This window comes from Phasianus colchicus, chromosome 1 (assembly GCF_987193195.1).
Source record: "Phasianus colchicus chromosome 1, bPhaCol1.hap1.1, whole genome shotgun sequence".
In the NCBI taxonomy this organism is placed as follows: Eukaryota; Metazoa; Chordata; class Aves; order Galliformes; family Phasianidae; genus Phasianus; species Phasianus colchicus.
The window spans coordinates 16,120,472-16,147,956 of NC_143436.1; the positions used below are offsets into that span (position 1 = coordinate 16,120,472).

At 42.2% G+C, this 27,485-nt stretch overlaps 1 protein-coding gene across 1 annotated transcript in view; it reads left to right on the forward strand.

The window, feature by feature from the left end:
- LOC116235496 (sucrase-isomaltase, intestinal-like) overlaps positions 1 to 27,485 on the forward strand; it is a 50,827-nt gene that overhangs the window by 16,704 nt on the left and 6,638 nt on the right. The window contains exons 8-19 of the mRNA XM_090134386.1: positions 3,372 to 3,497; positions 4,070 to 4,201; positions 10,041 to 10,154; positions 10,267 to 10,383; positions 10,465 to 10,549; positions 13,461 to 13,578; positions 16,277 to 16,445; positions 16,987 to 17,103; positions 19,713 to 19,861; positions 22,780 to 22,864; positions 25,387 to 25,443; positions 27,103 to 27,233. Coding sequence (XP_089990512.1) covers positions 3,372 to 3,497; positions 4,070 to 4,201; positions 10,041 to 10,154; positions 10,267 to 10,383; positions 10,465 to 10,549; positions 13,461 to 13,578; positions 16,277 to 16,445; positions 16,987 to 17,103; positions 19,713 to 19,861; positions 22,780 to 22,864; positions 25,387 to 25,443; positions 27,103 to 27,233 — 1,400 coding nt within the window. The remainder of the gene's footprint in view (positions 1 to 3,371; positions 3,498 to 4,069; positions 4,202 to 10,040; positions 10,155 to 10,266; positions 10,384 to 10,464; positions 10,550 to 13,460; positions 13,579 to 16,276; positions 16,446 to 16,986; positions 17,104 to 19,712; positions 19,862 to 22,779; positions 22,865 to 25,386; positions 25,444 to 27,102; positions 27,234 to 27,485) is intronic.

Genomic DNA, 27,485 nt, shown 5'->3' on the forward strand with positions numbered 1-27,485 from the left:
GGGCATGGCTTTTAACTGCTCACTGAGGAGTATCTCCAGGAGACCTCCCAGATGTATCTGCTCTCAGGTGCATCTGAGAAAAGTTCAGAAATTACGTAAGGCTAAGTTACGCAAACCTGGGTAAACTGACAGTGAACCTATTAAACAACACTCAGTTATTTATGAACCAAGTGCAGGAGGAATGGTGGTATCGAAAAATAGGATCTATTTTTCTACTTCTGCACTACCGTATCTTTCTTTCCTTTTTTTTTCTTTTCTCAGTTTGGATCCTCCATATGTTTGCTGCTTCTGCATTTCTCATGTTTTCCTCCCTCAGTTCCCCTGCTATACCTCATTTACCTTTTCTGATTCTTTGCAAGTCAGTTTTGCCTATCAGATTTTCTCTGTGCACTGCATTTTATGTTCATTTGTATGCAGAATGCAATCTATATGAATTAACTAGATCTTAAATGTGTATCAAATCCAACACAACTTTCAGGTTTGCAGAATCGCATCTCTGCCCCTGCCAATCCATCTGCACGTAGGTACCATATGCCACTTACTTTATCGGGAAGCTTCAGGGGGATCCATTAGAGAGAGTCCGCAGCATAATTAGAAGAAAGAACATTTGTTTTCCCAGCTGCCCTGTTTTCATCCTTCCTCTTCAAATGTTCTATTCATTTCAATTACGCTTACCATAGCTGCTCCAGCCTGGCCAACCTGGGGAACTAATTGCTTTAAAAGTTAATATCTTGCTTGCAAGGTGGATTTTCTTCCATTTGTTCAACTGTAATCCCAAACTCCTCAAGGGATGCTGTCACAAAATACTGCCACACCTCAGGGCAGCTCTGAGGTCTGCAGAGCCATGGTACAGAGCGCAGCCAACCCAAAGCATTTCCCAGTTCTGGGGACAAGGCAGCATCCCAGGGGAAGGCCCTGCCTGGTGCCTCGCTGGCCACAGCCTCACCTTGGCCCCGCTGCCATTCACCAGGCACTCAGTGCAGCACACAGGGTGGAAATTAATCCCCATCCATTTCTTGAATTTGGCATGGGCAATGTCCCAAGCTCATCAGCATGCATACCAGCAGTGTCCCGTGTCCAGGAGAGACCTGAGGCATTGTAGGGCTGCCTCCCACTGCCTCTGGACTGATGGCAGCCAGCTCAGAGGATGACCATGGTGCTGGTCTCTGTGCCATGCAGGCATCTTGCCAGGGCACCGGGCTCCGCATCCAGCAGTAGGATTAATATTTATCAGCATTTCTCCATCTTCTTTTTAACCAAGGGAAGAAGCCTGTACACAAATGGTTTTGTTTCATCAGGGAGTTCTTTTGTTTTGTTCTGTTTTTTTAACCTTTATTGGAGAGGTCATCCTCTGTTTACTGCAGGGAAAACACAGGCAGACTGTGCAGATGCTTTTGGAACACAAATGGTGGGGTTCATAGAGACCATCTTGCAGCCTAGCTGGGCTGAAACAAGTTCTGCTGCCTCCTCTGATGAATTTGTCTGTGGTATGGTGAGTGCAGTTGTGATAGAGGAGCAGACTTGCCCTGAAGGTGCTGTGCTGGACACCACAGCACTATGCTGCAGGTGCCTAGGGGATAATCCTGAGCCATTGTTCCTGCCCAGCTCTCCACAGGAAACCCTAGCAGAGCTGGAAGGATGGCCTGTGGGATCAGGTGCATCTGGGGAGACTGCACTGCAGTGGCAATGGCAAGTCTCTGCCCTCTGGTGTCCCCATATGTGATTTGAGGCCATATTCATCTGTCCAGGGCCTCTCATGGCAACGGTGCAGTACCAAGCTGCTGGTAGTCGTGCTTACTTCTCTTGGCTTCATCTCCAGCTGCACATAGGAGATAAGGAGGCTGAAGAGGGTTAAATCTGGTAGAATGGGATGAGGAACAGGCATATGAGGGGTGCAGTGCTCAGCCAGCCCGTCCTTGCTGGAAGGACTCAAACCATTAACCCCCAGGTGTTCTGGCCTCCTACCGCTTGCCATAGGTGAGAAATCCCAATCAGTGAAAATGTACAGTGCAGACAAATCTGTCATGCTGAATGCGTGAAGTTGACCTGTCTGTACACAAACCATCAATCTGTTTGTGGACAAGCAAGTGACCCTGAGTGTTCCCCTGTGAATTGCTCAGGGGCATTAAAACAGCCTTTGCTTTTCCTCCATCTGTTTTTCTGTCCGCTGCAGTTTGCAATTCCCATCACCTCTACAGTCTGTGACATCTTCTGGAGCAATTTTAAGTCCAGCATTGCTGTCCCTGGTCAGATTCTGTACAAATTCATGAAGAAAGAGATATCTCTATGTACTGAAATATCTGGAGGGCTTAGCCATGCAACTGATAGGAAGTGCCAGTAGTGTATCCTTTTATCTAATTAAAGTTGATGGATTTTAGCTGTCAATATTCAAGTTTAATTGTTTCCACTTCCTAGCATAATTAGGTATGGAGATTCATAAGGAAACAAAGGAGGAATGGTTACTTAGCCAAAGGGAGTCAATAGCTGTGACTGATTAATAATCATGGGTGCTTACTAGCTACTAGACTTTCATGTGTTGCCTGCAAGGGTCTTAGAATTACTGAACAAAAGCTAATTTCATGGGATCTAACTGTTTAAAATGAGAATGTGAATTCTGAAATATCTCCCCCAGAAAACAGCAGTGTATAGCAATGAGACAAGGGAGGGTTTCACCATCTTCCTCAGAGTGACCTACAATTGTTGTTTGCTGCCCCAGCAGCTTCCCTGGCAAGCAGAATAGGACACCTCACACTCCCCTGCTTGCAAACAAGCTTCCTCATGAAATTTGCAGCTGAATTACATGGAGCAGGTGGAAATCAAATATTTATAAAGTAATACTTAACTCATAACTGTGTTTCAGTTGAGAATTTTGATGGAGCAAATGGTAACTCTGACCTTGAGGGGCTTTGGTGACACCTGGCAACACGTTGCTGTGGGCCAGCAATATCAGCAGTCAGTCATGAGCAACGGGATTTCATCAGGGAGGTGTGCAAATATGATTAAAACTTCAGACAGCTCAAATAAACATCAGATGAATTAGTTCAGCTGGATGTGGCAAGAGAAATCAGCAAAGCTGACATTGCGTGCAGTGCTGGAGATTTGCCTTTTGTTGACCAAAGGGTTAGGTCCACCAGGAGAAACTGTTTTTAAACCCATGTTAAAGCAAAGTATATTGTACATTTTACAACGAAGTATGTGGTGCAGTGAGCTGTCTGAGAAAGTAAGGGGTATTCCAAGTGTGTGTGATACTTGTATTCTGGCCCTTGTGGCTTAAATGAGCTGGGAGCCTCTCCTGGCCTTTCAGGATGATTTGTCTCCCTAAAATCTTCACCTCGCCATTTGAACTTCTGTATTGCTCATTCCTGCTCTAGGCCATTGGACGCCCGCACATGCCTGCCTACTGGTCTCTGGGATTTCATCTGTCCCGGTGGGGTTATGCCAGCCTCGATGTGGTAAAGAAAACTGCCAAGCGCATGCATCACTATGACATCCCCTTTGTAAGTATGAGTTTTCCTCTGTATGTGCTCATTTTGAAATTCTGAAATCAGATGAATAAAATTGTATTAGAGGAAATGTGATTATCCCATGAAGAGAATCGTAGAACAAAAGGAGGTTCATAATCTTATGTAGTGGTTTCACAAGCCACTTCTGCACAATATCTTTACATATCTTTACAAAGCTCAAAAGAATGTTTAGAATAAGCTTTAGACGTGAGATTTAAGTGCTGCTCCTGGCTGCATTGCAGGTAGGTTGGGCTTGGGTTTGCTTTAATGCTGTGACAACAGTTTATTGGTGTATGGCAGTGTAAGGTGCTGGCATTTTAAACACAAACTATGGCAGAGCTGACACGTATCACTGCCAAGTAGTTGCTAACCTAGGACTTCCATGTATCCATTTTGCCCATTGCTGCCACATAAATTTATAGGGACTGAATTTGGCCTCAGTCATTAATGGTTATTATAATCAATCTCTTAAGTCTCATTTCATAGGTTAATTCCCTAGGAACACGGTTGCACCCATTCTGATCTTCTGTTTAAAATACATCAATGTTTGCTTTTAAAATGCTTAGGATGTCCAGCATTTCGATATTGACTACATGGATCGTCGCCTGGACTTCACATATGACAAAACAAATTATGCAGGTCTGCCAGAGTACATCAAAGAGCTGAAGACAGCAGGAATGCACAGTGTCATTATTCTGGTAAATTAAAAATCTTGCTAATTATTTTTCCATTTATAAGAACTATTTGCATCATAGTGCTCATAGCAGTATCCAGGTGCTAACGCGTGCACGCTGTTGTGGAACATCTTCTATTTTTGTCATTTATTGAGAAGAGCTGAACAACAATTTCAGCAGACGTCACATTTAAATGTGCTGCATTTATCAGATACCTGTGTGTGCCAGTATTATCTCTTTACCATAACATCAATTTTCTTTCATTTTTTCCACTCATCTAAGAAAAAAATTGCTTCTTTTCAGGTCTGAGTTGAGATAGCATTGCTTTAATGCAGTTCTTTTTCTGATAATGAACAAATGAGTTTAACATGCAGACAGAAATAGCTGAATAGTGGAAAAGATCTACTCACAATCAATCTGGGGAGCTAGTAACTATAAATCATGTTGTCTTATGTTTTTGTTTTCTTTTTTTCATCTGAATTAATGTAAGAGAAATTTGTTTGCATAAAAAATTGTGGAAAACGTATGCTGAACCTTTAATCAGTATTGATGTATAGAATCACAGAGTGGTTGAGGTTGGAAGGAACCTATGGAGGTCATCCAGTGCAAGGCTGAGCTCAAGCAGGGACACCTAGAGCTGGTTGCCCAGGACCACGTCCAGATGGCCTTTGGTCATCTCCAAGGAGGGAAACTCAAAAGAATTAATTTGAGCAGAAGTGAAAATCAGAGATTTCCATTTTCCCTTGTCAGGTTTTCCAGAAAGATTGCCATCTCCCCCCAGCAGTCACCATAGATGTCCTTGCACTGACATTACTTTTCTCCACAGTAGAGACAGAAAATGTCAGTGGTGGTGTGGAAGCTAGTGGCGAGTCAATTAAATAATAGTCTTTGATGAGTCCATAAGACATTGCTCTGCAGGGCCCTACTGCAGCACAGTTGTGTACAGCCTGGCTAAAAGGCAGGGGTGGTGGCATGACCTCCCATTTCTGTGATGGGAAAGTGCAGGGGTGCTAAGACCCAGAGAAAGGAGCAAGTGGGCACAGAGTGCTGCGGAAGAGAACAGAGTCATAATCTATTCACTGTGATCACAAGGGGCAGGATTAGAAAAAAAAAGTGCCTTAAATTGCAGCTATAAATAAATAAATAAACACATATATAATAAATGATCAGGTTGAGGTGACCCACAGGAGGCAACGACCTTGCAGGGACATCTCCAGTCTTTTTTCCCACCTTCTATTTTCCAACCTAAATGATCAGCTTATACCTTTTATTAGGTTCTTACGTAGCTCAAATTGCCAGTCTCACATCCTGCTGTTTGTGTTCTTGATATACTTATTTGCAGAAGCTTATTCTCCCTCAGCCCTTTTTCACTAGTTTAAATGAACAAAGCTATTTTACTCCCTTTTAATGGAGTGTGAGCTTCAGATCTCTTTGTAGTGGCTCTCCCTCACAGATGCCCCAGTCTGAATGTCTAGTAAATACCTGGATTTCACGGTCTCCAGACAATGTTCCCCCAGTGTTTGGAGAATGGCAGTAATATTCCCTTAATTCTATGAAAAATTGCCTCATATGACAAAGATCTGCATCACTTTTGCCTCCATTATATTGGTGACTCATCCTTGTAACGTTACCAGTTAATCCAGATGAATTGAGAAGGGGCAGACCACAGATGTTTGAGCCCTACACTGATCCAGCCTTTTTAAAATAAGTCATATTTTCCCCTTGATCAATGGCGTTGTCTTCAAAGGCTTGAGGAAAAATACACTGAACAGCAGAGTCCAAATCTGTGGGATAGTGTCTTTTTCACTGGTGATGGTATATTAAATCTTTCCTGAAGCTAAGGTAACTGGGAGCTTCTGCAGTTTCCCAATCTAAAAATGACATTCTTCATAGCAAGTCAGAAGTATCTCTCTGGTCTTATTTTTCCTCCAAAATCTGTTGGGAAATTTAGCATAATGCTGAGGATGGGCCAAGCAGTACCTCAAAGATCCATGGCAGTGTTTTCTCCTTTTAAAACAGTTACCAGATTCCTTGGCAATGTAACAGGTCTGCTTGTAGCTTCATTAAAAAAAGCCTGCTCTGTACTTACGATTGACTTAATTTTCAACTTTTTGCACTAGAATTGCACTCACAGACAGGAATTTTAAACAAAACCACACTGAGTGCTCACCTACATTTTGGTAATGGAAATAGCAGCCTTTATGGTGGGACTGTTTGCCAGCAATTCAAGTGTACATGTCCTTACCTGTCCCAGTGCTACTGCATCTGCAAATTGTGAGAAGTACTGGGGTGCAGCATTGTAAGCTTCCATTCTTGGAGGAAGCTTCTGTCCTTGGAGGTCCAAGGTGCAGTTCTTAAACAGTAACATTATTAAGTCACTCTGATGGAGAGCAATTTCAAGAAAAAATTAGCCCCAAATTAACTTGATACATCGTTATAAATAGCTAACCCATCTGTACTTGAGCACATACACAGAAATGAGTGCTCTTTCCAATTGCTTTGCAGTTTGTGCTCCCTCCATCTTTCAACACCTCTCTAAAGATCACTTAGCCTCTTAGAGGTTTTAAACACTTTTTAGTGTTTAAACATTTAAACACTACCTGCTTATTTATTGAGTTATCTTTAGTTTGTGAGACATGAATATAGAGTAAAGCACTGAGTTTGGGGTAGCTCTTCCTGTACACACTCTTGCCCTTTGGTAAATACATGGTAATCAGTCCTTTCTCATCAGTTAGGATGTCTCCAATTGTTTTGCACTTTCTGCTGTATAGGAAGCTACAAGGGTGAAGTCACATTATAATGGGTGAGGTACATTATCTTCTAACTTGTGAACTTCAACAATGCTTTCAAAGCACTTCCAGAGCTTGCTAGAGCATGGCAAGTAGCTGTTGCTATATAAATCTGAACTCAGAAGTTAGGCAGATACAAGGAGTATAGTAACCATTCTTCAATTATGCAATGAGCCCATGTGAATACTAAGAGGACCCCCTTCTTCCCCCTCTCCACTAACCTGTAAACAAGGACTGTGTTGTGCTCCATGCCTTTAGATACGCTTGTGAGAAAAAGCATAGGCAAGATCCAATTTGCTGTCCATTTCTGAAAATCTCCTGGGAAGTACAGGTGGCACTGCTAGTGACATTTTCTACCTTTCCTTCATTATATACAACTACTATTATTTCTGTAAAATTTTGGCTGTTATTTTTGTTAGTGATCTCCGTCATTCCCATAAGTTGAGTCAGGAGCTGGAACAATATGAAAAGTTTTGTTCCCAAATGAGAGCCATTCTAACTGCAATCAAGGCGAGTATAATCCAGTCTGATACAGAAAAAAAATATTTTCTGTTTAGATCTCCTTGAGTAGTGACAGTAATGAGTAAGTTGCCCAAGTGCAGCAGACTGTTGGCTACCTTATGTTGATTTCAGGAGATGTGCTCTGATTGCTGTCACTTCATGTCATGTAAAGCCACCAGTGAAAGGGCTGTGAATGGATTCTGCACATCTCTATTTGGTGTGCAGCTGGTGCCTCACCATCCAGAGGCCCAATCCCCTTGCATTCAATGCTGAGAGCTCTCTGTGTTTACACTGAGAGCAGCCACCCTGTGGTCACTCTGGTAGCAATGTGGCTGCTCTCAGTGTAGCCCATCAGCAATTCTCTCTCCTGCTGTATTTCAGAGGCAACCTCCACGTAAGGGAGATTTTGCATGAATGTCAGTACTTTGTCATCATTACTGTGCTGAATAAGGTGCATTCTGAGTCAGAACAAATGTATTGTTTAGAAACAAAGAAAAGTTCTGAAAGTAAAAAAAAAAAATATTAGAATGGAAAATTATAAACATTATTACTGAAGAGGAGCTCTAATTAAATACCTTACATACCTTCCATTAAAGCACACTGAAAAATGAAAACAGCTAGGAATTACATGAGTGAGAATTTCTTTTTTTTTTTTTTTTTAGAAAAGAAGTCAGTACAAACATGGTTATGATTCAAAACAAGACTTAATATCTTCAGCATTTTAAAATCCAGCTCTACGAGCTGTAGAGGCTAAAATTTCCAGAAATGAGTTTTTATGGATGTGAGTTAAAATCTAAATTTGAGGCCATAGGTGAAATTGTGCTGGTCTGGGTAAGTGCTAGGGGACCCACAGGTTTCAGAGCAGCCAGTCAGAGGGTGCTCATGGTTGCTCAGCATCTCCTCTTTAAGAGCTGATAAAAGATGAATTAGGGATGGTTTAACGGATAGGAACTTCCTTCTCCCATAAACAACCAATGGAATGCAAAACTAGGACTGGGAGAGTTTATTTCTCTTTAGGACATAGCTAAACCTGCATAATATATTAGATTTATGCACAGGAATAACCTTTCAGCTGAAGGATACCAGAAGTTTGGATTAGGAGTAGCTAATTAAGCTGATTTCTTCCAGTCTTCAAGTCTCTTGAGAGCCATATTTTCCACAATAATAAGATAATTACAGCAGATGGACAGTTTTCTCTTTTCCAAAGCTGAACTATTCAATGAGTTAAAAACACTATAGGCATTTACACTCTTTAATTATGGAAGTGATGTTGGAGCTACATAGTTAAAGCTGAACTTTATTTTGCAGTTAAGGTGAGGGTTTAGCAGGGGCTTTTGTTTTTGACACATGGAAGAATACAATTTCCTCACTAGGGCTATAGCTGTCATAGGGCTTACAAGTAAATCAGGCAATTAATTTAGGCACTAAAATGAATTTTAAAGCACGCCCTTAAAGGATATTACCATTTGAGATCATATATTTTTTGTCCTTCAGTTTTGTATTTAAACTCCAATAACTTTTTAATTAAAATTCCTTTGAATTATTGCTCAAGGAAGGATTGTTTCAGCTGCATTTCTGTCTCTTGTGTGTAGTAACTGAAAGTTTTTTTGCCTTAAGCAGAGCTTGAGGGGATAACATTGTCTAAGAGAAAAGGGAAGAATTCCCTTCTAAAATGGCTGCAAACTTCCTTCATTCTAAATAATACAAAGCAGATAGCTGCTCCCAATTAGGGGCATTCTGCTAAGCACACTAACCTCCTTTTATTCCCACTTGGCTGCTGAGCAGAGTTCTTCACTGTCATCTCAAAGTATTCCTACTATTATTACTTACTGGTATGGCAGGCCACCATCCTACCCAGGCACAGTTTAGGCCTCCTTTCAATGAGCTAGATGGCCATAGATGGCCATCCTGGGGCAGAGAAACTGGCAGTGTCTCTGTAACTGGCAGCAATGGGAGTTGGTGATTACTCTTGAGCCACGATGGTGGCAGGAGGCATGATCTGCAGGATGTAAGCTGCTGGTGATTTCACACCTGTTGGGAACAGAGAAGTTTGGCCACTTGATGTGGAGGACTTGGGCTACTTTGCACCGGGTTGACATAAAACAACTGCAGTTGACATCGGGTCTGAAGAGATGACTAACAAGGTTGGATGTGTCCCAAGTTCAAGCTCTTTGAGATATTCTAGGTGTTCCAAAGCTAAGCTGCTGAAGCTGGATAAGCTGATATGGGAGTTATCTTGGAGGGAATCCAGAGATGCCAAGTTTAGTGACCTCAGGAGGGAGGAAATTAAAATTTGGTGCCTCTTCTAAAATTTGTTGAATATAATCTCGTAAAAATAAACGTGAAGGTACTTATTAACTTCACTTAACTTTGGTCTCACACAAGAAACACCAGCAACTCTTTAATGACTTTTTCTAAAGTATTACGTGCTCTCTACTCTTACTAAGTTTTAACACTGTTTTCTTCCAACATTTTTGCAGTGTGTATTAATAACATCAAATTGTACTGAAATGTAGAAGTAGAAAAAGTAACCATCGTCTCTGAGATAAAGCAAGTCTAACCACTGTTTTTAGGACCCGTTTATAAGCAAGGATGAAGAACCAGGTACTTACAGGCCATATGACCTCGGACAGGAAATGGGAGTCTGGATAAACAACTCTGATGGCATAACTCCTGCTATTGGAAAGGTGAGTCTACTAAATTCTCTTACGTGCTGAATCTACTGTTGCTTCAAAGTGTTAAAGAAGGTGCATAGCAGAAATGAAAAAGTATCTGGACGTTTGTACCTATGTACTCTAGTCCTTGCCTCCTGGATACTCAGTGTTTCCTGACTACACCAACCCCAGGACAGTGGAATGGTGGACGCAGTTGTGTCTGGAGTTTAAGGATGTCCTTGACTACGATGGGATCTGGATTGTAAGTCTGAATATATTTTCCTTCCCTTCTTTTCAAAACAGAAAACGTGGCTTTTGACATGTCTTACTCTTTTTATTAAAGGATATGAATGAACCATCCAATGACTTAACAGGCCAACTTCCTGGATGTGCTGCTAATGATATCAATAACCCTCCTTACATTCCTAGTGAGTAAAGCTTTTTTGCAAATCTCTTTCATAAACTCTTAGGAAAATTTTCTTTCTTCTCTTTTCCCAAGTGCAGTACTACAGATTTATTCAGGACACAATTGGCTCAGCTTTAGCACAGTACCAAAAATACCTTGTTTGGTTACCAGAGCAGCCTTCCAACAGAGCTTGAAAAATGGCCTTCCCTGACATTCTCTGAGCAACAGGTCTTCTCCATAGAAAGGGCAAAATAACTATAAACTCAGATGGAGATTTACGGAAGGAGGAACTCCCCTGTCTTGCCACCATCACTGAGGGTCCAAGGGCTGGGCAGTTCCTGGCTTTTCTACAACTCATGACAAAAAAGGTTGCATACCCCTGATACCTTAATTATTTTTTCTTTCAGGAAAAAAAAAAAACCCACAAAAAACAGTCCTTTATTAGACATGATCTATAGGCTAAAATTAAATTTTAAAATGCCCAGGCCTATGGGAGTCTGTTAAGAAGGGGAACACCTCTTACAGTAGCAGAGATAATGGCATGCTCATTCTCCCCCTGGAAGCCCTGAGTGCTTATAATTAGTGCCAGTGCTCCTCGCTTGAATCCAGCCAACATTTCCCTAAGATAGCTCTGCTGCCTCATCAAGGCTAAAGTACAACAGGAAACTGGGACATAAATGAGGTATTGACAGTGCAGTCCTGGAAATGTCCTTTTTTCCTCTTCAGGTTGTTGTAATGTCACGTGAATTCTTCCTTTTATTTATTAAAGCTCATTTCTCTTCACTCAGTGTACAAGAGAAACTTAAATATAACTAAAGCATGACATAAATTAATAAAAACATCATAAATTATTGAAATCAGAAGCAGAGCTTTAAAATACGATTTAGATGTTTGTTCCCTTTTGGGGGAAACTATTTGTTGCAATGGCCATCTTTCAGCACTGTGGGTCTTGATCAAGTTCGCTTGTGCAAATGCACCTCCTCCTTCTTGCAGTTCACAGTGTTGGTCTTCATTCTGCAGACAGAAGCCTGAGGCATTTATTCCAAGGTGTGGGAGAGCTGTTACCTGATGTTTTCTATCAATATTTAAGTGCTTCTTATGGTGTTCCACTTTATGCCAACACTGTGTTGCCCTCAGCTGTCCACACCTCTGTCCAGAGCAGGTATATGGTGGTGGGACCTGGGCAGCCCAGTCCAACAAGAACTTAGGAGCTCCCTAAGCAGGGCTTTTGGAGCTCACTGTTGTGGTGGGCACCTGAGCCTGCAGCAGTGTCTCAGGTGTTTGGCAAGGCAGCCTTCAGTTTCCTTTTCTATATCATAACCACAATCACCTGGACCCATGGTTTGACCTTCTAAAAACAGAAGTCCTTCAAATCAATTTTCTATAAAACACTTTACAGTGGAGATTAATGTGCAATCTATATTACTGAGACAGAATGAAAAGTATTCAGAATAGGAATGAAACACAAAGATATGATATTACGTGGCAGCATTTGCTTTCATACCACACCTCGTTTTACAGGGTTCATAACTGAGTGTCACTGGGACATTAAGTGTAACTTTTCCCAGAACCTCAGTGTATTCTTTAATGCTCTTCCAGTAAGGGTTTCTTGGAAATTACCTACAAATTAAAGTATTTCTGAGCAGATCAGCCATACTGGAGCCTTTTTGTCTAAAGATTCAAAGAGGAGGATTCCAGCATTGGTGACCCAGCCTAATGAGGTTTCAGGTGCAGAGAAATGCGCTTTGTAGTAAAGAACTACAAACATACAGTGAAGTGTGATTTGGCATTGAAGTTTCCTGCTCACTGATAGATATTTACAATAATGCTTGCACTCATTTAAGCATGCAAAGGAGGTCTATTTGTCAGCCTCTTATTTATTTATTTGGGAGGTAGAGGATTTTGTAACACTGACAACTCCATCTCTAAAAATAAATCCAGTATATAACCCAAATGTCTGACCTGCCCAATTCCTGCTGAATTGCATACGGCATTTTCAGGGAGGCTACCTGCAGAGGATGAGAATCACATTTTCCACACCAAATGGGTCTTGCCAGCATCTCCTTAATGTGGGATCAAAGACCAGGCAGCATCTGTGCAGCCAATTCATATTTCTTCCCTTTGGCTCAGCTGGATCGGAGCTGTGCCAGCGAGGTCAGGGCTGCCCCTGACTATTACTGAAGGCAAAAAGCTGCTGCTGCCTCCACTGCCTGTGATCTGCTGATGGAGAGTTACTGCATAACCCATCCACGTGTGAATACATCCATTATAATCTGTCCTTGCTCTCTTCCGTGCAGTGTCAAGCCATAGCAGATGGCCTCCCAAGGACTGCTGCATCTCATGCGATTCCCTCCCCTTTACAGCCCTGACAGCCCTGCTCCCTGCTCACGAGCTGCCTGGGGCTGTTCCATCAGTCCTGCTGCCTCCTAAGTCTTCAGGGGAAAAAAGAGCCATGAATTTTGCCGCAGTAGGGCAGGGTCATGCTGCCTACCAACATGTGCAGCTGAGCACTAATCCAAACCTGGATGTCATGATTTCATGTGAACACACAAGTTCCCTTGGCATCTGAATTTCTGTGATGATTTTGGTTTTTTAACTACTTTTTTTCCTTGCTATTATGGAAAATCTGTAACTATGTGAAGAGTATATATACATATTCTTAACTTAGCAATGCAGAAGTTTTCTCTCTGGCTACATGATGCCTGTACAGATGTTCTGAATTACTGGACATAGAATTTGAGCCTCATTAGTAGGTGTTACTCCATACTGTCAGAACACTTGTGCCTACAGCTGTGTGCTAATCTCCAATTGGTGCAGATCCTGCAGTTCTTCAGCTTTTCCTCTTTCCAAGTCCCTTGACATTTTCACTCCTAAAAGCATAGAAATACAAAGAGATCTGAACTGTGACATGCAATGTTTTGTGTCCTTCTCAGGCATTACTGATCGCTCCTTGGCTCAAAAGACTCTGTGTCCCGACTCCAGGACTTACCTGGGGGAGCACTACAACACCCACTCTCTCTTTGGCTGGTCACAGACTGCTCCAACTTTCCAGTGAGTTCTCTAAGAGTTTCTACAAGTGGGTTTCAGGTGATGGTGAGACATTTTAAAAGCAGCTGCTGTTACCTGGGAAATCTGTAATAGTAACTAATAAGAAGCAGCTACACGTTTCATATTGCTGTTTGTCATTAAGTATTTCAAGAAAAGAGACTCTTGGCAGAGGAAGCAGAATGTTTTCCACATTTACTTTTCTCAGCTAAAATCAGGATTAGCTCTTCGACTGCTTATTTCCTGCAAGGAGAGCAAGATGTTCCCACCCAGTGTTAGAGCTGTTCCCGTGCCAGAGCAGCAACAGGAGATTCCTCCTTCCCTTCACTGCAGTGGCCCAAGCGAAGGACCTTCCATGGCTGCTGGTGAAGGATCCATACTCAACTTCCCTGCTGCTGTTGGAGCCACCTCTGATCTTGGCGGGCAGCATTTTGCCTGGAGCTCTGTGGGGACATGGCTGAGCTGCATTGCAGCAGAGTTGTTATAGGCTACTGTAAAGCTGTCCCTTTGCAACAGGGAAGCACACAAAATGGGCTTGCACAATCAGACTCTGCAGCTGCCAGGCTGGAGTGACATGGAAACTGATTAAATCAAATGGACAAATCACGCTTTTTCCAGCAGAGAGCTAAGACATGGATATGTTTAATGACACAATGTAAGTGCCAAAGCAGGGGTCCTTGGGCTGGTTTATTTCAGCACTTAGCTCACATTTGTACCAATTTTTTTGTGGAGGCATCCAGGGGAGGTGGCTAAGTGAGCCTATTTAAGGTGTTGATGCACTTGCAGCTCTGTGCCAAGCCAGGGGGAAGGAAAGCTCTGGGAAAAAGCCAGAAGCAATCTGCTGGCTCCTGTGCAGCCCAGCTTCACTGAGCAGAGCAGAAAGCTCTCAGCCATTACTCTCACTAGCCACGCAACCCAGGCATCCCAATCTCCTCAAAGGTTCTCCCATTGGAGGAGCCTCCACCAGGGTTGTCTTTCAGCCTCCTCCAAGGTGGTGAATATTACGTGTTCCCATGCTGCTTATTTTATTCAGCCAAACTTCCTTCAGCAGTGGAAGAAGCCAAGAATATTTAGCATACCAGCATCAGCTGTAGGATATTGGCTGAAATGAATGACAAATTCATAATCGTATACAAAACAATTCCAAGAATTATGCTAATGAAGCCAGAGAATAGGAAATGTGTCATCTCACCCATGTATGCAGTCAAATGGCTTGAATCTGGATACAACAAACTAGCTACAACCATCCTGTGCACAGCATAGGGCCAAGAGCTATTCACACATAATATTCTGTAAATAATTTCAGTCCACAAATATATTTGAGAGCATTAGAATCACTTCAGCAGTGATTCATGATAGATTGAAAATTTTCCAATAAATTGCGTGTTGTAAATTGTTTGTGCAGATCTGGATCATAGTTGCATCGATCCAATATTGCCCTCATCTGCACCTACTTTTGCAAGCAGAGCCAAATTCGTACTGTAGAGACAAAGCAGAGGACTTGTATGCAGGACACTCTTAAAAAGACTGAGGAAAAAGAGATTCCTGCCCTCCGCAGTGCTCAAAAATACAGTCATTGAGCTTGGTGGTGGCCCTACAACACAAACCAAGCAGGTCCCTCTTGGCCAAGAACTGGATCTCTTGCTCTGCACAGCCCATAAGCATCATATTCGTAAGCCTATATGGAAGATGTTGAGTTTGGTGTGGTTTTGTACATGATTGGTAATTTTTTTTCCTATGGAAGCAAATGTTGATACATTTTAAAGCCTTTGAGGCACTACAGAAACAAAGTGATGTGTTGGCCATTACAAGCATGGGTGAAAGCTCTTGCACAGATCTCATTAAGCAAAGTGAGAAGGAGGTGGATGGTAAGCAGCGTGGTTAATATTTCAGGCTGGGATTTCCCAGATATTTTAAGGGGTTTTGTGCAGAATTGAACCTGAGTTTTGGCAATCTGTAGTATTACAGTATCTAATTCCATACAGAGATTATCCTATATTGATCAACATTTTAATAGATTTGTTAATAAGGCATATTGTACTTTATTCATCCTCTGATGGTGAGCAAAATCACTTTTAAAAGGCAAGGAAAAATTCATTCTGGCACCAATTCTGTAATGAAATCTCATAAATCAAACGATAAAGGAAATCAGGGGACAAGAAAGGGATGACATTTTGAAAGATTATGTGTTTGCTTTCTGTATTGATTTTAAATGTTGGTTTGGTGACGTTTCTTTCTTTTTTGCCCTAACTTTTAAGTCCAGGATATTAGGACTTTGTTTGCCAATACAAATCTCTAAATAAATCTTATATTGAAAAAAAATACATATATATTTTACTTCTTAAGAAATGGTAGGACATTAAATAAAATGAGTTAATATAGAAATAATTTTTTTTAAATTTTCACTTTGAGACAATATTGAGAATAATTGAAGTGCAAAATAGTTTTCTGGAAGCCTAGACATATCTGACACAAAGTGTTTCATGCATCAGATAGATTTTAATTGTTTACTTTGGGCATTGAGTAGAACTTTCCATTGTTTACAGTTTTGGAGCCACACTTTCACATGACTCACATCAGGGTAGTAAAAGTTTCAAGAATAACACCATCTCAGATAAAATTGTGCTGGAAAGCTCACGCTGATCATATGACTGTTTTTGGTTACCGCTCTTATTTTCAATGACCTTGTTGCATTCTGCCACAGCGTTGTCCAGCAGGCAACTGGGAAGCGAGCGTTTGTCCTGAGTCGCTCTACCTTCGTCGGCAGCGGGAAGCACGCTGGTCACTGGCTGGGTGACAACAACTCGCAGTGGAAGGACATGCACTACTCCATCATCGGCATGCTGGAGTTCAACCTCTTTGGCATCCCCTTTGTGAGTCTGATGTCCTTCGGGCAATTGCTGGCTCGTCTCCAATATCACTTTAAATTAACTCAAATGTTTTCTAAAATAAGCTGCTTGAGATGGCCAGCAGTATCAGCCTGCACGGCGTAAGGAACTGCAGATTAAGGAAAGCTAAATGTCATCAATCTTGGCTGCTTAAAGAGAAACAAAAATAGCACTGCCAGCTTCAGATTAAATCACCGTGTGCCACCCCAAACAGACCTCATTCCATGAAGTGTTTTATCATTGACGTGCCTCTGTAGGTTTCTGACTTTGCAAGCTGGGCTGGAGGATTTGTATAATTACTGAAATATTTCAGATCTTCCACAATGATATGTAGGCTATAGGAGTCAGTGAAATCTCATTCCCAGCAAAATTTGTGTCATCGTATCCCGCAGCATTCTCACGAAGTCATCAGAAATCAGCATCTCTTTCCAACACATTATTCTTATTAAGAATCCTCTGTGGGTTCTCATTTTGGGCCTCAGCCGCCACAATCACAAACACTCACACAGTGATATCTTCTCTTCAGGTTGGTGCTGACATCTGTGGGTTTGGCTCCAACACAACCTACGAGCTCTGTTTGCGCTGGACGCAGCTCGGTTCCTTCTACCCATTTTCCAGAAACCACAATGCAGAGGGAAATGCTGTAAGTAAAGTTATGCAGAGCTGTAGTCTATGACTACTATATTGACAAAGATGATTTGTATTACTTTCTCAGAAATTAACCTGTCATTCATGGGTAAGCTTAACTGGGTAATAAGGAGTGCTGCACTGACAAGAGGAAGTGACGCAAGTTTTTCCTATCCATAATGTCAAGATTAGTTAGGAATTCTGAAAAAATATATAGTATCTAACATCTGGAAGCCCTGTAGAGGTAAGATTTATTCTTTTCATCTTTTATCTACTGAAGCCCAGCTTTTATTTCAGAGCTGCTGAGTGTCCACACATCTTTTCCTCACTTGCTAATGTCAGTTTTTGTTTCAGTGCTTGTACAAGTTTAGTAGGAGGTATTGAAAATAAGTGGAGAGAGGTCCTTATACCGAACCTTGCTGTTTAAAAACAAGTTTCAGACAAAGAGTTAGAAGTTCCAAGGTCAGGTGGCAGTGCTGTCAGCCAAGGAGCTCATGGCTGGCATGAAATAATGCAACCTCAGACCTGAGCTGCAGCTTCAACTTATCATAAAGTCCTTTCAAGTCTTGTCTCAGATAGAAGTATCATCTTGTTTCTAACTACGAACAATTTGCAAGTCTTGCTTTCTTCATAAGCACACTGTGTTACATGCAGCTTTGATGGAAATATTGTGCTAGTTCAGTAACTGCCCTTTTATTACTTTTTTCTTCTGTAAACCGATCTGTGCAATATTGGGGTTAAGATTATGAGCTAACCTTCCGTTTTCTTCACAGCCCTGTGATCAAAATGTTGTAATGTTTATAACTCCCAGAAAGGCCACTTCTGCATGACAGTATGATGTCCATCCAGAAGCAGGGCAAAGCAGGAACATTAACTTACAGTGCTCTTATGCTCTTACAGTGTAAGAGGATCGGAACTTACTCTGTTGTGGAACAACAGAAGGCAATAGCAGTGCCTTCTGCGGTATAAGCACTGTGGAGTCAGGGAAGATGACAAAGAAGAAGTAGCTCACCCTTCCTGATGAGCTGTGACAGCTCAAGAAGAGTGTAATCTCTATCCAGAGATGCTTCTATCTCCTAAATGAGAGTGAGGAGGGGTTAGCTCCCCGTGTTAGCTATGCCTCTCACCTGGTGCTCAACCACTGGTTCAGGCCATGACCTGGCAGTTCCCATGCACCTGTCATCTGCAATAATTCCTGAGATGTGCTGGTATTTCTCTCTAGGAGAAAGAGTGGCTGTGGGGCTTTAGGTGCTGTTACAGATAACTATTTTCTATTTACTGTTGTTTACTAAAATTAGAGGCCCCTTATCTGTGCAGGTTCACTTGTCCCTTCGGGCACGCAAAGTGGGATGTGACCCAGGTGAGTGAGCATTATTAACATTCTCAAGACTTAATAGGCAATTTAATAGGAAAAGTGAGGAGAGCTGCGACTCAGCTATGACCTAATGACAGAAGTGTCAGAGGATACACTGGATTTTATTGGACCACTTAAAGCCATTTAAAACATCGTGTTCTCTGACAGAAATGAACACGGCGTTTTGGTGACTCAGCACCACCTCAGAGATCTGTTTTTTTCCTGAACTTTGGCAATATTCATACAGTGTTAGACTTACAACAGCAACAACACAGTGCAAGCTTTGAAGAAGTAGATGGGTGCTCCAGAGCTCAGAGGCAGCAGGAAAGATTATTCTGATATAGACATAGTTATGGAGAAATTTAACTTAAACATTGAACTTAATTAGCATTAAGTTAGATGTCAAAATAAAACCATAAACATCCACCTTGCCTATCCCACTGTGGATTTCAAATGGTTTAGTTAATACTCTTCTTGACTGAAAAGTACTGGATAGTACAAAATGCTCCAGTACTTCTGTTCCTCTTTTGGAACTTTCTGTTCCATTATCCTCGGAATGTGTTATTTGCTCTGTGATTTGGATGAGCAAACTGAATCTCGTGAGGGAATTTTGTGCAGGCAGAAGGGAGCTTGATGCCTTATTGGTAAGCCCAATTTAGGGCTGGTGAAGTTAAGACAAGGAGATTAGAGGAGATGCAGCTCTTCCTGGCACTGGCACTGCCATGGGCTGTGTGCTCCATGTCAAGTGGCAGTGGATGAACAGTTTGGTTTTTAAATGGATCCAAAATGTCCGCCTGATGGTGGGATCCAGCATTCATTCCCCTCTTGCTCCAGAGAACATCTGTCTGCGTGGGGCACCCAAAGCAATGGGCACAGGAGGAGAACTGAAGCTGAGGTTCGTAAGACTGGAGATTTTTCCCCATTGCACACAGCAACTTTGGTCATTCCCATTAGCTTTTGCAAGGCCATGAATTTACTCCCACTTTTCATCCTTGTACAAAAATATTTATAAACTAATTATGTTTCTGCCCTTGTTTGCAGGCTACCTGCCTTCTCTTTTTCCTCTGTTTCTCTTTCTCTGTACCAGAGCACACTTGTAGTTCTTTACACATCTTCCCATTTGCAAATCATCACCTTTGCTTATAAAAATATTCGCTATAATGATAGGATTATACCAGCAACAATTTCCCTTCGGGTGCACGCAGGATTCTCTGTTGAATTTGCATCCATTATTGTAACGCTCACTGCAAATCAAAGCTTTTCCTTCACAGGCTCAAGACCCAGCAGTCTTTGGAGCAGAGTTTGCCAAGATAGCTCGAGCTGCGCTCCGGATCAGATACTCCCTGCTGCCATACCTCTACACCTTGTTCTTTGAGTCTCACGTCCATGGCAACACGGTGGTACGGTCACTGATGCATGAGTAAGTTTGGAGTCTCTTGTCTTTATCCATTTTACTCACAGTAGTTGAGCTTCTGTGTATAAGCAAATTGACTCCTGCCTGATAATAATGACGGCAAGATCATTGTCTGCTTTCTCTTAAAAAGAACAGTTTAAAAGGGAAATCTAATCTAAATATATGCAACAAAAAGAACTTTTAATATATGTGATGGATATGCATATTAAAATACTGCCTATATTTGTTTCTACTGAAAAAAGACCTTAGTGAAATAGTAATAAAGTTCTAGTTTTAGGCAAATATGCAGCCCTCTCTTTTAAAGTTAGGGTCAAATACCTATATTTTCTGCACTTGAATCAAATGAATGACATCTGTGTTCTGACACAGAATATCAGAAAAGCCTCATGGAGAAAAGGCTCCATTTTCCAGTCATCCATGGTATTTGCACTTTCCAATTTCTCACTTGCATCTGCATGCTATGTGTGATACCTACATCTGTTTCCACAAATGGCACATAGAAAACAGAGATAGAAACATTCAAGTGTAGAAGCAGGTGCACAGAGAAGATTAATAAACACATGCTGAAAAAAACCTTGGAAAATGCAACCTCAGTTTTTGGAACTGAGGTTGGTCTTTTTTTTTTTTGGAAGAAAGTGATGTCTAGTTTCCCTCTTGGAACCCTTAATTTGTTTTCTACCTTCCTTTGGTAAATTTTCTTTTTCAGAATGTTTTACACAAAGTTGAGAGCAAAAGGAGTGCAAATAATGCATGTGAAAGGCTACTGCCCAGAGCTCTGCCACAGTTCAGTCTTATCAGTGCAGGTTATGTCCTGGTCTGTTTAATGTTCCTTTTCCCCTTAGGTTAAAAACATTTTGGTTAAAGGGTAAGGCATTTTTGCAAATTAAACTGAGATTACTCTAAAGTGCAGAACATGCTAATACGGAATGATAATGCACAAAATCTATTTTGCCTACTCAGTGTAATGGCTAACTGATTGGTTTTAAGGCAGTATCCTTCCTCTTTTCAGCCTGCTACATTATTGAAGAGGGTAACATCTAAGAGCAGTTTGATGGGGACTCCTGTCTTACAAGGGGTTTTATGTTCTTTCAAGGACTCATTTTAACAGTATGTTTGGTTAATCAGATTTATGTGAATATTGGGAATGACCAACTTACTTTGGGAATTATATTAGCTAATCTCTGCTAATACTGCATGACTTCAGTGATGTTAAGGCTGCCCATCTGCCCATTTCCTATATATTTTATCTGTACTCTACTTGAGCTCATCTAAATTACTGAATTTATAAATTTGCTTTTATTTCAATTGTAGAACAGCCTCAGAGGCACCAGCTGAAACTCCTGTTGAGTGAGACTATGCCAGAAGATGTACTCCCACCATTAGCTGATATTTAGCTGTGGTACCAGACTGAGATTTTTACTGGAAGTAAAACCTCTAAAATGCAGGAAGGGAGTGCAGAGATCAGGAGATCAGCACAGACTTTTACTATCCAGGTCCCATCCCAGTGGCCATATCGCTTGCTGATGTTGCCGTAGCTGGAACCTGAAATTGCTTAAAAATATTTCTTACTGTCATTACTTAGTAGTGATTACTATTGTTACTTAGTAAGTATTTCTTACCATTTCTTATTAAGGCTCCTTGGTTTAGGTCTGCGCAAGCAAAGAAAGTGACTGAGATGCTAACAAATGGAGAAATGTGGGCTTTAGAGGCAGAACTGAAACAGAATTTTTGAGGTCCAGATGATGGAATTTTACACCAAATCTTTCTGTTTCTTGTAACAAACAGAGGACAACTAAGAAAACTGTACTAGCTCTTCAGGTGAAGCTGTTATGAGTTCACAGCCCTCACTATGAAAACAACTCTGGCCAGGCAGAGAGTCTCCAAGCAATACCTATTTCATGCGGTCATTTCAGATTTTTCATTTCATTTCAAACATTTAGGTGTTCATTTCAAACAACAAACAGGAACAGAATCCCAGTAGATTCCTGTGTATGTTTTAAGTGCCTCATGCAGAGGATTTCATTTGGTGAACCAGAGATGCTGGCAGATTGGCTGTCCAAAAAGACCTGGGGGTAATAATCCATTACTGTGCTCCTGGAGGGGAAAGCTCTGCTTAATAGCCCACCAGGGGGGAAGTAAAACAGCAGAGAGGCTGCTATCTAACCATGGGAAGCATGGAGATGGAATGCAGCATCTTTCATAGATCACAAACACGCTGCGCTTAATGGCTTATATTTTCAAAATGGGAGAATTCATTTGTTTGCTGAATTTGTGGTTGCTGTAATTGCAAAAGGAAGTGATGCTCAGTGAGATGGTGAGATGCTTCTTCCCAATGATTGGCTTCCCTGCTGTCAGTATTTCTTGATCAGATTTTCCCCTCTCACAACATAATGCATTGAAACAATATTCTAATTTTATTACAGTGAAATTAAAAACACTGAGAAGAAGTTGAGAGGACAGAAAAACTAACATATTGCATTTCAGAAATCTGAAGTCCAGGTGACTTCTGAGCACCTCTCAGGAGGAGATCCACATTCTCTGGGCAGCTGTGCCAGCGCTCAGCCACACAAGTGCTTCCCAGTGTTCAGGTGGCACTTCTGTGTGTCAGCGTGTGCCCCTGGGTTCTTGTCCTGGCAGAATCCAAGCTGGTTTTTTTTCAAATGCATTAGGTCCTAGAGCACAGTGTTCTGCCTCTTCTTTCCTCTCTCTTCCTGGTCTGTGGCTTCCACGAGCCCAAAGCCAGCCTTCCCCTGTGCAGTGTGCCAGCTGCAGCCATGCATTCCATCCTACCAGGCCTGGAAGTGGACTCAGTGCTGCTCCAACATTAAGGAAGCAGATTTCTTGTGGCAGACAGTAATACTGAGACATGTTGCAAGTTTGATAAAAATGTGATTTAACACCGTGTGTCTCTCTTTTGACACCAGATTTACCTCTGATCAGCAGACTCATGGGATAGATACTGCCTTCCTTTGGGGACCTGCATTTATGGTTGCTCCTGTTCTTCAAGAGGCAAGTAGCATAATTTAAAAATGCCATCACACAAGTATAAAAGAAATCTGCTTAGGGCATTCCATGACATTCAGGGAATGTTTCCTCATATCTACCCATTTCTTCCTTGCTCTGTCAGCTTGCAGAAGGCATTTCAAGACAAGCCCAAGTAATGTAGAGCTGCCTGGTTCTGGAAGTGGGAGGGTGCAGGTGAGGGCACAGCATTTCCCTGCTGCTGAGCACTAGGCAGGTGTAAACAGGCTGGACACTGTCCCTCACACTCCTACATCTGTGCTGGTAGTTCCTTCCAAGGGCACACACAGCAATAATTGTTGGGTGAGGGAGAAACACAGAGGTACTAAAACAAACTGGTTTCGTTTTCACTTCTTGCCCACTGTGTTTGGGAACTGCAGCATTTCAAGTGCCAGTCTAGGTATTACCCAGAACCACATGCAAACACAATCATCACAAAATGATGACAACGTCAGCTGCTGATATACCAGATTTCAAAAACCCAGCGTTTTCCTGTGACTGTGCTGGCCACACGCTGGGGCTGGGGAGTAGCTGCTGACCTGGACCCCAGGACAGAGCTGCAGGTGGGTTTACTCCCACTGCTCAGCTGGAGCAAGGGAGGGCTCCTCTCCTTGCCTGCTGAGGCTGCTAGCAGGGTGCAGCCTGACAGGAGTGCCAGCAGTGTGTAGCTGAGCAGGGCAAGCACCTCCATGTGATGTATCCTGGAGCAATTTGTGATCAGTATGCTGCCAGAATATCTGAGACGCTTCCTACCTGATGCTGATGATCAAACACATAAGCAAGCCACTGCTTGGCACATTTTTTTAATATCACCCTTGCACCTCTGTGAATTTAAAATGCAACTCTAGTTCCTTCATTCCAGCTCCTCTGTGGCACTTCATTTGTCAGTCCTTCATCTTCAGGTTCCCCCAGGTTTCTAATAGCTAGTGACTAGAGATTTCACAGGGTCTCAGACCAGCAAGGTGATAAAAAATGTGGGAGAAAGAGGGCAATGAGCCAGAGATTGCTTCCTGCAAATAAATAAATAAAAAGGATCGTTATAAGGATACGTAAAATGATAGAGAATCTAGATTAGGGGTTCTTCATGTTTTTGGAGGACTGCAGCAGAAAAGAAGGCCTGGTGCTGGTGGCCTTATGGGGAAGCAGTGCTTTGGGAATGACACCTCGCTGGGTATATGGTGGCACCAGGGCTTGTGCCCACAAGCAGGGCACAGGGCAGAGGCAGCCTGCGGATCCTTCACCGTGGTGTCACCAGCCACCAGTGGCTGCAACAGGGCACACACTCACCTGGAGAAGACAGATACATCTCCTGTTAGAGGTCACCATGTGTGGCTTTCCCTCTGCTCCTTGAGACATAGGGACACAGCCATCACAATGAAAATGGGGAATGTTCTTACACACTGGTTGTTACTTAGGGCCTCACTAAGGCAATTAAGAGTCAGATGGCAATCGCACACTCCTCTGCCAGCCAGAATATCCAGAGCTGTTGTAATAATGCTGAGTAAATCTGGGGAGAGGAGCATCTTGACTTTATTGAGATTTCTCTCAATCTTTCAAGGTGTTTTACAAATATTATCAGCTGTCAGTTGATGAGCAGACAGGGTATGCTACCCCACACTGCTTGCAGAGCTGAGACACTGTCCCTTGAACATCCAGCACTGCTGCTGTGGGAGGCAGGCAAAGGACAGGACACTCTTCCAGTTTAGCAATTGCCATTTCTAATATGAGATTTGCATGCATTAACAAATCAGCCATTTCTTCATCCTTTTGTTGGTTGATATGAAAAACAATCCCTATTATGGTGAGCAGTGGCCATCTCACAGCTCTTTTCCTTGACTGTTCATCTCCTTCCAGGGAAGGACCATAACTCTGTAAAGCAAGCATCTGATTCAAGAAACAAAGTCAGTCTGTTTGTGAGAATGAGCAGCTTGTGCCCCAAAAAAGAAATATGCTTTGATTCTGAATTTTCCAAGAGTGATTAATTTTAAGTGCCTTTGGCTTCATTTTATATATTAACATGATACCATTCATGCTGCCAAATAAAGTGTGGCAGTTGTGCAAATAGCAGTTCGTTCTCTAATATAATTTATCTACAACTTTAAACGGTTGCTAATAAGGCGAGCATCTGTGCACCCTGCTTGCAGCCCTTTCTCTCTGCCTGCTCCTGCAGGCAGTGGGCCCTGCAGAGCCTGCCACAGGGCCCACTGGCATTGTTCAGGTCTTATGTCTGCAAGCCATGGAGCTGTGTTCCAGGCTGAAATAACCCTCTAACATTGACTCATCCCACAGAAATGCAGTAAAACCCCCTAGACAGGATAGGGTCATCTATTTAGCATTATAGATCAGCCAGCACCAGTCCATTGCTGTGATAATAATTCAGCCTTCATAGCTAAGATTTTATGTTATTAGAGGACTGAGTGTACATCTACCCATGCTCAAATATAATAAAGCTAATGTAATATCAGAAATGTAAAAAGAGACAGACTTTAATCATCTTATAACAATTACAGGGAGCGAGATCAGTGGATGTGTATTTCCCCGAGGCAACATGGTTTGACTACTACACAGTAAGTGTTTTTAAAATTCTGTTTCCTACATTTTTACAGAACTTAAGATGTCACAAATCCAGCAAAATAACTTTTAGCAATGTTCAGCAGTAATTTTATCTCAGCATCTGTGTTTAAGAAAACCGGAGCACAACAGTTGGCACCAGGCTAGCTGGGAGAACAAATTGCACTGCTTTCAGTAGTGCTTTGTTTTCTATTTTTGGTTTGCAAAGCTCTAAAGACTCAGAGAACCGACTTTTCAAGAACAGCCTAGAAATTCATGACACTGTCAAAATTTCTTTTCTTTCTGTTCACCCTCACTGTATGCTTAAATTATTGTACCCAAATCCTCCCCTGTGTAAAAACAGACAGAAACCTGAGAACATGCTGCCAACAGTTTCGTGCACAGGGTTTTGCACATGCATCATTCTTGACAGAAGGCATATTCACAGAGCATCATGAGGCTCCCTCCAGAAGATGCTTCCAGGAGGTGCAGGCTGAGCTGCTCCATGGAAGAAGCCAGCCCTTGTAGCTCCAGGTCCTGCACAGCTTGATCGCTCAAATGCCAACCCCAGTGCTGTGGTTCCCAAAGGGCTCAGTTCTGAGCTGTGCTCTGCTGAAATACATGAGATGATACCAGCACTGGGCTTAGCAGTAGTTAGATTGATGGTAGAAGCTTTGGAAACCTGAACCCAGGAGCACAAGGCTGCTGCTAGCTACCCTGGGCTGTGCTGTCTGAGGAACAGGAAGGACAGAGATGTTCTGGAAGGAAATTCAGGCTTATTTTTTAACTAGTGTTGCTTTGGGTATCTGCAGCATTTGGCTGGTGTCCTCAGAGGGATGTTCATCCAGCTCTTTCCCTTTTCTACATTCATAAAGCCATGGTGCTGTGGGGTTGACCATTTTGCTCAGTCCTCCTTGCCGCTGTTCATCCCTGGGGATGGCAGGGGGACATCGTCGTGATGCACTCAGTGTCTCCTGCCTGTGGGGCATGCACCATGTGTTATCAAAGTGCAGTTCCTAGCACTTGGCACCTGTTTGCTGTACCACAGTTCTTGACCAGAAGCAAGGCTGGATATAACCGTAAGCTGTAATTACCATTGACAGGAGGCAAGTCCTCTTGTGACCTACTCTACTGACACCTGGTTTGGATGGATTAAAACAGAAAGAAATGATGGAGAGGATTAATTCCAGTTGCCTACAGTTTCCATCTTCAAATGTAATAGGAAAGGATTGTCCTTAAAAGAGAAGAAAAACCTACAGTTTACATTCCCCAGTGATTATGAATCACTCACCTTACACTGAAATGTGATAGTTTCCATATGCATAAAAAGACGAAGCAAAGGCTTCTTTTGCTTTTTGCTTTGTGCCTTGATGAGTTTTTCTTTTTTTTTCTTTCCACAGCATACAGAGTAATGATACCGTTTTTAAAGACGATTTCATTCATGATGGTTGTGTCTTCATGCATATGCATCACTGCAGGGGCTAAATTCTCTTTCATGTTCAAAAAAAGGAACTGGAATAACACTCCTGAAATCTCCTTTTGTCTCTATGTGAGACAAACTTGTGTATTTGAGATGAAAATATATCCCTTGGTCTTTTTTCCAGCAAAATATGATGACATTATTGCCCAGTTTTGTGTTTTTTTTTTTTTTTTAACTGCTCCAATTTTTATGTTAGGGTAAGAAGATACCAAGTACCTGGCACAAGACATATGCTACTGTCTATGCCCCACTGAACAAGATCCCTCTGTTCATCCGTGGAGGCCATATTCTGCCAGAACAAGCTCCAGCCTCAACAACTACCAAGAGGTAAAGTCATTATCCTTGTCCATTGTCAGAAACAGCACTGTGGGTCAGACCCACAGCCAGCCAAAAGGCAATAAAAAAACGTGGAAAAGAGGCTATGTGCAACTTCCAGATGACCTCCCAGCTGATAAGCACAGTATTTTTATTCCACTCCTTGCTCTGTTGGATTAAAGTCACCCTGGAGGTGATTCACGTCATTGCTTGCACAGCTGAAACTCTACAGCTTTACTGGGAGAAGCTTTGCACCTCTTGCTG